This window comes from Rhinoraja longicauda, chromosome 1, assembly GCF_053455715.1.
Source record: "Rhinoraja longicauda isolate Sanriku21f chromosome 1, sRhiLon1.1, whole genome shotgun sequence".
NCBI lineage: Eukaryota > Metazoa > Chordata > Chondrichthyes > Rajiformes > Arhynchobatidae > Rhinoraja > Rhinoraja longicauda.
Genome location: NC_135953.1, coordinates 117253345 through 117268785, shown reverse-complemented (window position 1 = coordinate 117268785; position 15441 = coordinate 117253345). Strand labels below are relative to the sequence as shown.

Sequence of the window (15441 nt, the reverse complement as noted above, 5' to 3'; positions counted from 1 at the left end):
TCATTTCAAAGCTGATTATGCTATGTCAAAGTCAACCTAGTTGCCCAACTCAGCACGTTAATAAGTGCCATCCTATCCTTTTAAGAACTGTCTGAAACAGCATGACTGAGATGTCGAATTTTGCACGGTCCATTGCTGTGTGATTTGCTGTGTGACAAAATGTGTTTTGTGAAATACTGGTAGTCACAATTATTTTTGAAATTAAATACAAGGTCTTCAGGTAATTCATAGTTGAAACCTAAACCTAAATATGTTTTTTATTTTCCGGAAATTAAACCTGTTTTTCTGAATAGCTTCTAGAAGGGTATTACATGGTTATAGGTAAAAAGAACATACCAAAGTGGTAGGCTAATTGGCCACTGTAAGTGGGGGGAGGAGGGAAAAGAGTTGATGAGAATTTGGAGAGAATAAAAATGGGATTAATGTAAACGTATAATTGATGATCAGTATGAATTCAGCGAGCCAAATGATATGTTTCAGTGCTGTATCTCTCTAACTCTGATATCTGTACAATATTTAGGCAAATTTAGGCAATTTTCATGTGTATCATTTTGTTATTTTGTAGCTCCATTCAGAAAACCAATGGATATCAGCACTACCAATAGTTCTGATGCCAATTTCCCTAGTGGAAGAAAGCAGGTTCGAGATGAAGTCATATCAGCAAATACATGGGTGAAAAAATCCAGCAACACAATGAAAACTGATGAGCTTTCCCAAAAAGGCTACTTCAGAAAACAAATGGATATTCAGAAATGTGAAGGGGATTCTAGACAATTAGATACAAAGTATACCTGTCCTCAAGCTTTGAAACAAGCTTTAAAACTGGAAAGGCAACCTGTTGAAAACCAAAAGAAGACATTACAAGAGATGGTGTCACCACTGAAGGCTCAAAGACTTAAAGCAATCCGGCAAAAAACAAAAAATGCAGTGGTAAGGACTACAATTTGTTCTAGCGTTGTTGTAAAATGAACAGGCTGGTTAGCATAGTCTATAATGATGTAATATGCAATTCCATCTAGGCATTGCAGGACCGTTTTTTCATGTCTTAACAAAATCTTACATTTGCTCACTGCCTCTCCATTTTTTCGATTATAAATTCAAATGTTCATATTTGTAATGGAAACTGTCTACTCGGCCTGATAATGTTGCACTTTCTTTTGCCAGTGAAATTGAATAGGATATTTCATAAAATAGTAAGGCATGGTCATAGTAATAGTTATTGTGTGAACTCAAAAAGCGATTGACAGAGTATCTCATAAACTTGGTGGGGGGGGGGGGGGTGAATTCCATTGAATGATAGACAGTGCTTGGAAAAATTTGTGAACAGGGAAAGTATTCACAAACATGATGATGGATACATAACGGATACATTTAAAGTATTTGTTTAAATACTTTGACATATACTTTCCTTTGCTTTAATAAGTGATAATAATTCTAATTCAGAGGAAAATCAATGAAATAGTAAATAATAATTTCTGATCAGGGCTCAGATGGAGTAATTTGTCCAATTGTAGAAGCTACACGTATGCACTTTTTATATTCATTCACACCACATGAAGGTAATTATTTAGGCCAACACATCCCTTTTTGTCCTTGAGATGGTGTATCAGTTTAAATTTTTATTCTCGGCTCTTGAGGGGCTGAAGAACCCACAACTTTCTGTTAATGTCGCGCTGTTTGAACTTGTGGCTTTCAGATCTACAGAACGAATGCACTATTATGATTATCATCTCTGGCTGTATTGGTGCAGCTTTCACTAGAGTTGAGGTTGAGATTTGAATATTAGAACCTATGTTAATGTACCATTGCGCAGTGTTAAGGGATTGCTGCAATGTTGTCTTTTAGATCAGCAATTACACCATGGCTCCATTTATTCCAGCGATTATAAAAGATTTGTGACAAATTTGAAGAAGGAGTCCAAGGTGTTCTGACCGTTATTTATACCACAATTAGCATTACTTAAACAAATGATAATCTGATTTTTGTTTTGTGCACAACTGGATTAGCATGTTTCTAATGTAATAGTAATGCTTACACTTTAAACATTTCTGTTTCAAAGCCAGAAGTCTTGAAAAATGTTTTATAAATGCAATTTTTAATAATCTGAAGTTTTCTCCGAAGATCTAGATTAGGTGTGAATACTTTAGCAAATTCATTTCTATTATTCTTTTTGTTGATCACCTAAGATTTTGATGTAAAATCAGTCTTCTAAGAATCACCTAATCTGCCAGCAACTATTGGAGGCAGCAGATTATTGTGCCATTTCATTGCCATGCAGATCAATTCTGTTTGGGTAAATAGCCAATATAAAATAACCTGTTGGATAATTACAATTATTGGAGAAAGTATTTGAAAGACGGGTATGAAGCATTGAAATAGGGTACTATAATAACCAAAGCTTTCTCAGAAACTGAAATTTAATTCAATTGGGGCGTTTTTAGAAAATCTGTGGTGAATTTTTGGTTGTTTGAGGCCATGCCACATTTTGATGTCCTGTTAATTACCCTACTTCAGAACAAACACAAAAACACTGAAGTAAGTGCAAAAAGTTTTACAAGTTTGTCAGAATAATAGTTGCAATTTTCTAGAAGGATTGACAAGCTGGAGTTTTTCAAAAACAAAGAAAGTGGACTTGGAGATCTTTAGGACTATTAATGAATTACACTAGCTGGGATTCTCATAGAAAGTTTTCTATTGCAGGTATTATCTACATCTAGAATCTATATTATCAATTTTTTAAATATATTTATATAAATAAGGAGAAGTACCTCGTGAATGATTAAGAAATAGAAATTGTTATTTACAAAAAAACTGCTTGAGACAGGTAACGCCAACATTGTAAAGGAAAACAGGCATGAATAAGGAAAAAAAATAAAGGAATGTTGAAAGGCCGAGATGAGGCAAATGGAATAGGAAAAAAAAATTGTGTTTCGTCTAAACATTGTCACGTTGTGTATTTTATGTAATTGTCTTGATATGCAGCTATGACTAATTACTCATGTTGTTCAGGTCAGTATTCTTGACTCAGAAGAAGTGTGTATGGAGCTTTTGAGAGGGAGTGGTGCTCAAGAATGTGTAAGGGAAGTACTTAGAATATCCTGCGATGGCAACATGGTAGGTTAAATGTTTGATCATTTGTTTCAATGTTGTACTTTTTCACATTTATTTTAAATGAGAATACTGGGGAAAGGGAGAATTCACTAAATTATAAACTACAGGTTTGATCATAATTTTATGAAAAATTGTATCATTCTGGTTCTTGTCAAGGGATAATGTTTTCTCATAACTATATTCAACCTAACCCACTAATATGGACATGGCTGGGCATCATACATCTTTTACAGGTATACTTCAAATCACAAAAGAATTACATTTGTGGAAAATATTTCCTTAAGTCTGCTCTGGAAGGTTAGATCCCATGGGATTCAAGGAAAGATAGCTGAAAGGATAGAAAATTGGTTTCATGGAAGGAAGCAGAAGGTGATGGTGGAAGGTTGCTTTTCAGACTGGAGGCCTATGACTAGTGGTGGGCCTTGGGGTTTGGTGCTGGGCCCGTTGCTGTTTGTCCTCTGTATCTATATCAATGATTGGGATGAGAATGTACACGGCATTGGTTAGCAAGTTTGCAGAAGACACAAAAGTGGGTGGCGTTGTAGATAGTGAAGATGGTTCTCAAAAATTGCAGCAGGATCTTAATTGGTTGGGCAAGTGAGCTGAGAAATGGTTGATAGAATTTAATAGAGAAATGTGAGGTGTTGCATTTTGGGAGCACTAACGAGGGCAGAACTGAATCAGTGAACAGTGAGTGTTATGGAGCCGAGGGATCCAGGTTGAAGGTGGCATCACAGGTAGATAGGATGGTCAAAAAGGCTTTTGGCACATCGGCCTTCATCAGTCAGAGCATTGAGTATAGAAGTTGGGAGGTCATGTTGCAGTTGTATAAGATGTTGGTAAGGCTGCATTTAGATTAGTTCTGTTTTGGGCACCATGTTACGGGAAAGATGTTGAAACCTGGAAACGGTGCAAAGAAGACTTATGAAGATGTTTCCAGGAGTCCAGGGCCTGAGCTGTAGAGAGAGGTTGAGAAGGCAAGAACTCTATTCCTTGGAGTGCAGGAGGATGAGGGGTGATCTTATAGAGGTGTACAAAATTATGAGAGGAATAGATTGGGTAGATGCACATGGTCTCTTGCCCAGAGTAGGGGAATCAAGAACCAGAGGACATAGGTTCAAGGTGAGGGGGGAAGGATTTAGTAGGAACCTAATAGGTAACTTTTTCACACAAAGGATGGTGGATGTATTGGAACAAGCTGCCGGAGGATGTATTTTAGGCAGATGCTATCGCAATGTTTAAGAACCATTTAGACAGATACGTGGATAGGACGTGTTTAGAGAGATATGGGCCAGATGCAGGCAAGTGGGACCAGTGTAGATGGGACACTTTGGCCGGTGTGGCAAGTTGGGCCAAAGGGCCTGTTTCCATGCTGTAAGACTAAGCCAAGTTGTGAAAATCAAGAAGGTGGAGAGATTTGAATTAGGAATAGTTTCATGCAGTGTATTTCTTTGAGCAGGTGCATTGTTGAGAGACATGGATTAGTAAATAGAGAAAAAATACCCTAATGAATCAGTGAATTTATATTGGAAATTCACTAACCAATATTTCTAAATCAAGGAATGCAGATTTATAATCTTGTTTTTGCTCGAGATTTAATTAAATCTAACATTCTCTTATACTCTGGATTCTTAACAAAATGATTTTAAAGATAATGCTTGTGACATTTAATTTATGTAGATCCATATTTATCATCCTAATGAAGGAAGAGGCTTCCCAATAGATAACAGACCACCGTCTCCACCAGAGGAAGTATTTGTTTACAGTTTTGATGACTTACCAGGTAACGATTAGTAATAGTGAATAGATTACTTGATGATATAACATGTATTAGAGAAAGCTGCCAGAATTATAGTTTCAAGAAGATGTTTTGTACATAACTGTGGGCTATATGAAACAATGGCTATGTTGCTTAATTCCTAATTCAGAAGCCTCAATGTGAGAATGTAAATCTATTTCATTTCATTAATACTCTTCAGATATAAAGTCTACTGAGCAAATGTGGTATGAGATTCTAGTTCTGTAACATTGTGGGTCATTCTTAAATGTCCTTAAAAAATCCATGTTATTTAGTTGCGGAAAGACAGTATTTAAAGCTTTAATAGAGCAATTCTTTAAATGCTTCAAGTGATTTAAATGTTTTAACCAAATAGAATGTGGCACGCTAAGAGTGCAGCTCACCATAGAGTTCTCAAGGGTAAATTGAGAGGGGAAAGATGCATGGCTTTCCCAGCGATAGCCCTGTCCAGAGATCTGAATATTACTGCAAGCTGCAATTATCAATAAATAAGAAGACATTAATTTGTTAAATACATCCGGCCTTTGCCTTTCTAGTACAAAGCACTACTTTTCATTCAAACTGATAATTATCAAAATCTTAAATTCTGGTTTCATGCATTTTTAACATTAATACTTTATGTAGGTTTTTGCTGCATAAATTGATAAATTTGTATGATCAAATAAATCAAACTTAAGAATTTTAAATTTCTCCAATAAATTAAATTATTTTAATATTTGGGTTGGTTGTATTTAATCCATTTTAAAATGTGTGTATGGATCTTTATGGGGAGGAAAAAATATTGCAATCAAGCCAGGTATTAAAGGAAATTGATTTTATTGCAGAAAATTAAAATAACTTTTCAAATCTATTTTACTTTTTAATCCTCTTGGATAGTGTTAGAAGCTATTTTACCTAAAGATCTTGTCATAAGTAGTAAGGGAAAAATGTTACCCGAATTCTTGCAACCAATTTGTTTGAAATTTAAAAATTGCATATTTGACATGCAATCATATAAAAGACAAACATGGTGCCTTTTGTCGCTTTTCGTAATTTGAATCTTGTTAAAATATTTGCAAGCCATTTTTATGATGAGCAAGCAAGTTCCATATTTCTAATTAGTGTGGTATCCACCAATCACATGGACTATAACCTATCTAACTACACAAATATCATCATCATAATATATTAGCCAAGTATGTTTTGCAACATTACAAGGAATTTGATTTGCCATACAGTCATAACAAAAATGCAACAGGACACACAACTACATAAAATTTAACATACACATCCACCAAAGTGGCTCCTCCACATTCCTCACTGTGATGGAAGGCAATAAAGTCTTATCATTTTTTCTCCTGCGGCCAGGGGTGTGAAACCATCCGCGATCGAAGCTCCCGCAGCTGGTGATCGAAGCTCCCACAATCGGGGCAGTCGAAACTCCTGTGGCTTTGAGCTCCTGAAATTGGTCCCCAACCAAGGGACCCCAAGCTCCACGATGTTAAAGTCCGCAAGCTCCTGCGGTTGGAGATCCCTAAATCGATCTCCAGCAAGAGGCCGCCAGCTCCACAATGTTAGGCCGCAGTGCGGACAGATACGACACAGAAAAAAAGTTGCATCTCCGTCGGGGAAAGAGATAAAAAAAAGTTTCCCAGACCCCCCAACACCCGCCACATAATACAAAACTAAAAGTACACTAAAACATACATTTTACAACAAACTAAAAACAACAAAGAAGGAAACTGGGTGGCGCCACCAATGGCTGCCTCGCCAACAGTCTGTCTGTCCCTTCCTTCTTTGTTGTTTTAATAGTATGTGTTAAATGTATGTTTTAGCGTTCTTTAGCTTGTTTTATGTGAGGTGGGGGGTTGGGGTAAACTTTTTTAATCTCTTACCTCGAAGTGTTTTTTTTCCCGTATCGTATCTCCGTCTGCACTGCATCGAGGAGTTGGCGGCCTCTGCTGGAGACAGAGTTCGGGAGCTCCAACCACAGGGGCCTGCGGACTTAACATCGTGGAGCTCGCAGTTCCTGGTTAGAGATCGACTTCAGGAGCGCCAAGCTGCAGGAGCTTCGACCGTCCCGACGCGGGGGCTTCGATCGCCGGCTGCGGGAACTTTGATCAGATGGTTCGTCTGCCCGGTCCGCAGGAGAAGAGGGAAGATTGGACTTTATTGCCTTCCATCACAGTGAGGAATGTGGGGAATTCGCTGTGGTGGATGTTTATGTTAACTTTTATGTAGTTGTGTGTCTTGTTGCTTTTTTTGTTTAGTATGGTTGTATGGTGATACGAATATCACGTGACAATAAAAGACCTATGAAACCTTTGAAAAGACGAGACAGACTGTTGGCGAGGCAGCCATCGTCGGCGCCACCTGGTGGTCATACCATTAACTATTATTTGAGGTGTCCACAAATAAACATTTTTTTGATCTTATGCAATTAAATGTTTGAAAAAATGTAATATTTCAAGTTGTTGCTATTTCATCAAATTAATAGCTTCTAATCAGACATCTTTAAGCAAACATTTATGTATGAACAGTATATGTATAATCGTTGCACTGCTGAAAGATCATTGATTTCAAATATTACAATTTCATTAGATTCAGCTGTTTCCAACAGTTTTTGTTTTATTCCAATTTTTTTACATTCTCAGTATTTTGAGTTTGCTTTGAAGTACAGTACTCTTCTATTCAAGTGCATTGAATTCAGTTGTTTAAAAAATGCATTATAGTCCACATCCTGTAAATTATTCCTACTTCATCTTCACTGTTCCATATTTGGTTTCAGAAAGCTATTGGAAGAAATACCAGTATGCATCAAAGTTTGTACAGCTGGTGAGATCCAAAACCCCCAAAATTACACTGTATACCAAGTATGGCAAATGCATGTTGATGGAGAATGGTCCACAAGCTGATACTGAAGTCTGTTTTTACGATGGTGAGTTTAAGTAATTAATAATGATCTGCAACCTATGCTTGTGGCTGCATGCAGATATTAGTTTTCCTTTTCATGGAAATCTATGGCTTTGAATGAAAGTATTGTAAGTTGAAATGCATTGTAATACACGCCATCATGTGGCCAGAAGCGAGCGGCGGCTCGCTGCCGTTTGCACCATCGCAAAGTCGAACTATCGCAAGTCGAAACATCGTAAGCCGGGGGAGCACCTGTGCTGTCCATAAATATGCTAACTATCCTAATTCTACATTGTAATTATAAACTGCACCATTATGGATTTTGGCACTTGAAGGGCGAACCCATTAAAAAGTAAATGCTGACATTTTCTACCTTTTTCGCCCTTTGTAGAGTCCCAAGCTCCCATCACCCTCTAAATATAAACAAATTACCAAACTCTTGTCTTTAAATGACTTCAAATTTACATCTTATTGTTCTTGATCTCTAACTGATGGGTCCTTCCTTTCTACTTTATCTGTTTTTATACTCCATTAAATCTCTTTTCAGCACCCTCTGTTCTAGGTTTAACTAGTCGTTTTCGTATCCATTAATCCTACAAAGATTCTCTATTCCATTCAGCACTTTTGGAAAAGTGGGCAATGAGGAAGACAGTTTACAAAATAATATAGATGGGATGAAAAGATGTATTAAATCTATTACTCATTTTGTTGGGAAAGATTGTAAAACAGAATTATGATAAAGACTGAGCAAATTAGTAATTGTTATTCAGAAGGAACTTGGTCTGGTAAATTATGAAATAGGTAAACCTGTATAATAGCAAGTAATTAGGAAAACAAATGAATTGTCCTTTGTTGCAAGGTAATTGGAGTATAAGTAGGCAAGTCTTTGTGCAATTGCACATGGCATTGATGAGACTGTATGTAGAATATTGTGTACAGTTTTGGAATCTAGCTAAGAACAGATTTTTCACTGGAGGCAGCACAAATATATTCACAAGATGTATATAATACAGTAAAGCTCTAATCCAGCATCCAATTGTTTAGAAATTCTGATGGTCTAGCATCTGACTCAAAGTAAGTTGAGGGTCCAGACTGCAATTAAGGTGTGCAGCCGGAGCTGCAACAGGGGTCTGAGTGCTTATATATGACCCATTTTCTTCAGACTCAGAATTCATTGGAAAATACTCTAGACAACTGTCTAACATGTAAAATTGTGAAAAAAATACATTAGCTATTAAAAGGAGGAACATACAATAAGTGCAGAAATTCTGCTGAAATGCCACTGGAATATTACGGTACTAAATTGATTCCGAGGATGTGAGTGTTGTATGAGAAGAAATCAAATAAGATTGGCCTATACTCTGGGTATCTTTGAAGAATTGAAAAACATTTTGACACAAGGATGAAATTGGATCTGGAGCTTAATGGTTTAGCCTTGGAATAAGGGAATTAAACATTTAGTGCTAGGATGAGGAGACATTTTTAATTCATAAGATGGCAAATGGTTAGCACTTTCAGTGCTGGAATGCTATCTTATTTGCTCATTGGGCATGTTCCAAACTAAGATTGAAACATTTTCATGTACTAAAAGAGAATTGAGCAAATCAGTAAATTGAACAAAAATTGAATTTGAGTGATCCACTATGTTATTGGATGATGTAACATACAACTGATGAAATGGTCTACTATTTCTTCTTATCCTTTTAAATCTTCTATATATATATTTTAGAGTTCTTGAATATGATGACCAGAACTCCGTACAGTTATGGTTTGAATTGTGTTTTATACAGCTCAGACATAACTGCTCTACTCCTTAAATTCTATCTCTCTGCCAATAAAGTATACTGAATGTTTTCATAACTACCTAATCTTCATGTTCTGTCATCTATGGCCATATATTCTAAGGCCCCAATGTTTCTCTAGTTGTCATTGTAATACCATGTTATTGTGTGTCTGGTCTTGTTTGTCCTCCTCAGATGCATTGCATCACACCACAGACTGAACTTTTGTCACTTTTCTGTCCACATGGCCAAGTAATTGAAAATGTTCTGCAGTGTTCTAATGCCTACCTTCATGCAACCAGTTTTTGTAATATCCTAAGTATCGTGATCAAAGCTCCTACCTTCCTGTCTTATTGTAATGTAACATAAAGCAGGGGAGTTACAAAAGAGCACAACAAAATCTCACTGCCAACGGCCTTTTGTCACTAAGGCATCTGTTTGTTTCTTGTTATTTAGCCAGTTTTGTATCAAACTTTTATTTGCATCCCATGAGCTGTACTTTTTTTTAATCAGTCTACTGTGCAACATCTTGTTGCAACGTCCTTCCAAAATTAATATTAAATTTAACAAATACTCCATTGATCCTCCTTGTGACCTCCAAGTCAATGGACTTGCCCCTTAATCAATCCAAGATGATCATCCCTGATTGGAATAATCTTGATATTTTTTTTAACAGGGGCAAAAGTTAACAAGACATCAGAGATTATTCGTATCATAGAAAAATCTGGGAAATCTCACACACTCAGAGGAGGAAAAATGAACGACCTGGGTGAAGAAATAAAATGTTATGTGGAACATGCACAGGAGGTAAAACTCTTAATCTTGAGGTATAGTTAAACACCAATTATCCAGCATCATTTGGACACCTGCCCACCTTTTAGTTCCCAAATCTGGTTCTGGCCACATCCAGCCCGTAGTCCAGATTCCAGCCATGATGGCACTCCATCAGCCTTGCACCCCACAGTTGTACTCGAGGCCCAACTCTCACTTTAGACCAATGAGTGGACTGGAATTCCAAACAATAGGATGCTGCTTTATCAGAGTTTTACTGTGGTCGGGTTTTTTTTCCACGTTGACTTTTATTATTCATAAGCATTTAAAAAAAAACGTAATTAATCATAAAAATTATAATCTTGCTAGAATATACATAACCAAGAACATCACTATATTGATTTTTGTGTCTTGTGACTAAATAATTCTCTTCTTGTGCTGTGATTGATTGGAATGAAAGATAAATAAGCCGATAGACCCAACAATAAATACAAAATATTTTCCTTCTATATTTCATTTACCCAAGATGATTTAATTTCTATAGATTTATAAGAGGAAGCATGAATCTGTTTGGTCACAAGATATTAACTATCCAGTAATGGTCAATCACACAACACAATTCTTTAGGGTAAAAATGACTGTATCTTAAATTATCTTGGCCGTACATTATTGAAGCCATAGTTTATTTAAAAGTCCATTAAGCTACTTAACAATGTTTTGTGATGGAGATGGGAAGCAAGAGTATAGAACCTATCGTGATAAGGAAAAATTGCATTTTGAGGGTGATTATACATTTTTGTGTGGGTACAATTCCAATTGGGAATGGATTATTTAATAATGAGATCACAGTTATGGACACCAGAGTATCTGCTTGTACACTAAAGAACTGTTATTGATTTTGATAGGAGCTGAGCTTTGTTTTTTTTTTGAGGATTAATGTGGATATTCTGACCTTGAAAAAAACAGTCTATAAATTCTAGGAGCAAAATTAAGCTATTTGGCCCATCTATTCTGCCATTCAACCGTGGCTGATCTATCTTTCTCTCTCAACCCCATTCTCCTGCCTTTGCCCCCAGAACCTCTGACATCCAGTTCATGGGTTAAGCCATTCTAGTTATTCAAATTTGATATTTAACACGATATTGCTCAACAGAAATCCAATGGTTAGAAGAATACTTGAGAATGTGTAGTATAAAGCTTTGATTATAGAAAACGAGCAGAACAATGATATTGAATAACAATCCTACTTAAATAGTTATGATCTTGTTTAATGTCTTATATTTCTGTCCCACAGGCTCATCAAACTTGTCTAGAGCTGGAATCAATTATAGCTGCACAAGAAGGTAGAAAGGAAAAGCAGATTTCATTTTTCCCAATAATTATTGGAAGGTACAATATATCTATTAATCGTATTACGCAATTCAGAAAGTTGGAAATAGAAAAAAAGTCTATTTGAAAACATAATTTAAAAAGGAAGGTTGAAAATAACATTTTAAACTTGACTAATTGAATCATTCACTGACAAATTCTATTACACAAAATAGGCGGCCTGCAAACATTGATTCCACGCGATCCCCAACTTCAACAGTGGATCGAAAGCATGCAGTGCAGGAGCAACCACTGATTCAGAACCAAACTGCAAGCATTAGTCCTTCAGTAAGCAGCCATTTATTTATTATTCACAAATTAAACTTTTTCTTGTTGGTGGCATCTTTGGCATATCAGATTGTTACAAAGGAAAGCATGTTAAATGTGTCACTTCAATTCAGAAAGAGATCAGATATTCTGTTGGGGAAAGGTTGATCTTGAAGTTGCATGAGTTTCTGGCTTCTAGACTGATTTAGATTTGCATGCCCATTTGGTATATTAAAAAGTGAATACATTGGTCCATCCCTTTCAGAGCTTTCTTGTGATGTGAGCTGATAATTGGTACCTGAAACATGTAAAATACATTAACAAAATTATGTATTTAAGTTATTGGTTTGGTGGTTGCAAGAAGCTACAGCACTCTGCATTGGAAGGAATATTTCATTCAGTCTTCCAATTATTTAGACAGCAACAGAATGGATCTTCTTGCAAACTTGTCCAGCAATCTGCAATCATCTGGGTCAGACACAGTGGGCCAATCTTGCTGGTCCTCCAATCTGGGGTGTTTAGTACTTGGACAGGATTGTCTTGAACCACCAGCCTCAAGAATTGGCAGGAAACAAAGCTATGAGGCCCTTTGACAGTTAGATGTCTCTGGTGTTCAAAAGACATTTAAAAGCTCTTTCAATGGATGCAAATAATAAAATGAAACATCAGTTCAGAGGCAGAAAGGGGTCCCAACCCAAAACATCACCTATCGCCAGCGACGCTGCCTAACCTACCAAGTTAACCCAGCACTTTATGCCTTTTTTTTCTAAATGGCAATCTGGTGTTTGTTTGCGTCAGATAAGTGTTTCTAATTTTTTTTTAAAGCAATAAGAGCACCGAAAACATGTTCATCATTAAAAACTATTAATTTACTTTGTTTTAAAACAAAATAACTTTCCTCCCCACATTGGAAAATTGCCGTTGAAATAAATAGGGTCTACAATCATATGCAATAGGCATAGGGTCAAAGGTGATTTTGTTTTCCTAGTGTAGCCCTGTGGATTCCCAGGAATGTAAAATTCCATCAATAAATTCCACTCAGTTAAACCCAAACTTGTAGTGAGTCTGCAAAGTCTGGGGCTTACTTATAACTAACTTGCCGAATGCCAGCAGTTAATATTGGAACCACTGGTTGCAGCTTAGATTCACCCGTATATCCATCAAGGCTTTTGACGTCTTATTTCTAATTGACCTCTGAAAACGCTCTTCTTGAATTTGTATCTTCTAAAGACTCTTTAATATGCTATTGAAGTATAATTAAGGAGCCAACTCTAAACTGACTCTACAAAGAAAGAAGAGCTGCTGGAAAAACTCAGTAGGCTAGGCAGTATCTGGAGGGAAATGGGGAGTGGAGACCCTTCATCTAGACTGAAAGGGTAGAGGGGAAGAGATGGAGGGTGGGATAAGAGCTACCATGCGATAGGCAGTACAGGTGAGGAAAGGTTATTTGGCAGATGTCAGATGGGGAAGGGAAGAGTGGAGATAGCACCAGAGGCTAGGAGGTAATGTGGAGAACACAAGGCTGAAGATTCTGGATTCTGGTAAGAAAGGAAGGTGAAGAGTAACCAAAAAAGAAATGTGGCAGATAGAAATAACTGCAAGGGGCAGGGGATTCAGCATGAGGAGTGATGGGCAGATGAAGTAGGGATAAGGGAAATAAACAATGTGATTGGGTGGTTTGGAAAGAAGGCTGAGCGTGACAGAATCTGAGTAGATAAAAGGAGAGAATAGAGAAGGTGCGTATTCCTTGAAATTGGAGAATTCAATGTTCATGTCATTGAGTTAGGCGGAATATAAGGTGCTGTTCCTCATATTCCGCCCGGGTAAATGCAAACTAAAGTTGTAATTATTTAAAAATCTTTCCTCGTCTGTCATTGCTAGTTAATGCGATCTATTGCAGTTCCATAGGCAAAACAAAACCTTTTTTATACCTTGCACACCACTACCTATATCTTGTTATGTGAGAAATTTATTTTAAAAATGTAACATTCATTTTGCTATTTTAATTTTTCAGATTTGTTTCTCTGAAGAATCAATTTTAACAACTTTCACTGATGTTAAGAATAAATCTGCACCTTCAACACAGACTGTAATATCTCCAAGTCCAGGACAGGTGCTGAAATCAGTTTTTGTACCTAATGTTGGCTGGGCATCTCAGGTATGACATAGTTTTAAGTCTCTTAATATTCAACTGATATTTTGTTGCTTAACCATGTTCATGAGCAAATTATTTGAACATTGATGAACTTGATGAATTTTAACTCAGCATAGTTGCATCTGAATAATAGAAACCTAGAAAATAGGTGCAGGAGTAGGCCATTCGACCCTTCGAGCCTGCACCGCCATTCAATATGATCATGGCTGATCATCCAACTCAGTATCCCGTACCTGCCTTCTCTCCATACCCCCTGATCCCTTTAGCCACAAGGGCCACATCTAACTCCCTCTTAAATATAGCCAATGAACTGGCCTCAACTACCTTCTGTGGCAGAGAATTCCACAGATTCACCACTCTGTGTGAAAAAAAACTTTCTCATCTCGGTCCCAAAAGACTTCCCCCTTATCCTTAAACTGTGACCCCTTGTTCTGGACTTCCCCAACATCGGGAACAATCTTCCTGCATCTAGCCTGTCCAACCCCTTAAGAATTTTGTAAGTTTCTATAAGATCCCCCCTCAATCTTCTAAATTCCAGCGAGTACAAGCCGAGTCTATCCAGTCTTTCTTCATATGAAAGTCCTGCCATCGCAGGAATCAATCTGCTGAACCTTCTCTGTACTCCCTCTATGGCAAGAATGTCTTTCCTCAGATTTGGAGACCAAAACTGTACGCAATACTCCAGGTGTGGTCTCACCAATGCCCTGTACAACTGCAGCAGAACCTCCCTGTTCCTATACTCAAATCCCCTCGCTATGAATGCCAACATACCATTCGCTTTCTTCACTGCCTGCTGCACCTGCATGCCTACTTTCAATGACTGGTGTACCACGACACCCAGGTCTCGTTGCATCTCCCCTTCTCCTAATCGGCCACCATTCAGATAATAGTCTGCTTTCCTGTTCTTGCCACCAAAGTGGATAAAGTGTTCTTGCCACCAAAGTGTTTGCCTCCAGCTCCTGAAGAAGCAAGTGATATAAATAGCCCTCTAACAGCAGACTTTCCCACTCCCCATTTTCCAATCGATATCAGCCAGCTTACTGAATCTGCCTTTGAGTTAAGTTATAAAGTGGTTTATATTGCAGTTTTCAACTTCTCTTTCAAAATGTCCATCTCGGAGTTCTATTGAATTAACTCCAGATGTAATGTTGCCCTGTTTTCCTATAACTAGTATTGATGGTTTGGCTTGGAAATCTCATACAGTTGATGCAGATATTCAGGTACATTTCCAATTAACAACTTGGCTGGGAGTGGGGGACAGGAAAGAAGGAAAATGATAGAAAGCTGAAAGGTTTGTG

The 15441-nt window shown here is 37.3% G+C and overlaps 2 protein-coding genes across 2 annotated transcripts in view; one reads left to right on the top strand and one right to left on the bottom strand.

Moving 5' to 3' along the window:
* Positions 1-15441, top strand: part of plk4 (polo-like kinase 4 (Drosophila)) — a 30327-nt gene that overhangs the window by 11516 nt on the left and 3370 nt on the right. Inside the window, exons 7-14 of the mRNA XM_078405271.1 lie at positions 566-930; positions 3010-3114; positions 4792-4894; positions 7677-7826; positions 10259-10389; positions 11648-11742; positions 11898-12009; positions 14003-14146. Coding sequence (XP_078261397.1) covers positions 566-930; positions 3010-3114; positions 4792-4894; positions 7677-7826; positions 10259-10389; positions 11648-11742; positions 11898-12009; positions 14003-14146 — 1205 coding nt within the window. The remainder of the gene's footprint in view (positions 1-565; positions 931-3009; positions 3115-4791; positions 4895-7676; positions 7827-10258; positions 10390-11647; positions 11743-11897; positions 12010-14002; positions 14147-15441) is intronic.
* The window catches only part of mfsd8 (major facilitator superfamily domain containing 8), a 48532-nt gene continuing 45013 nt past the window's right edge, over positions 11923-15441 (bottom strand). Inside the window, exon 13 of the mRNA XM_078405305.1 lies at positions 11923-12286. The gene's annotated coding sequence lies outside the window, so the exon portion shown is untranslated. The remainder of the gene's footprint in view (positions 12287-15441) is intronic.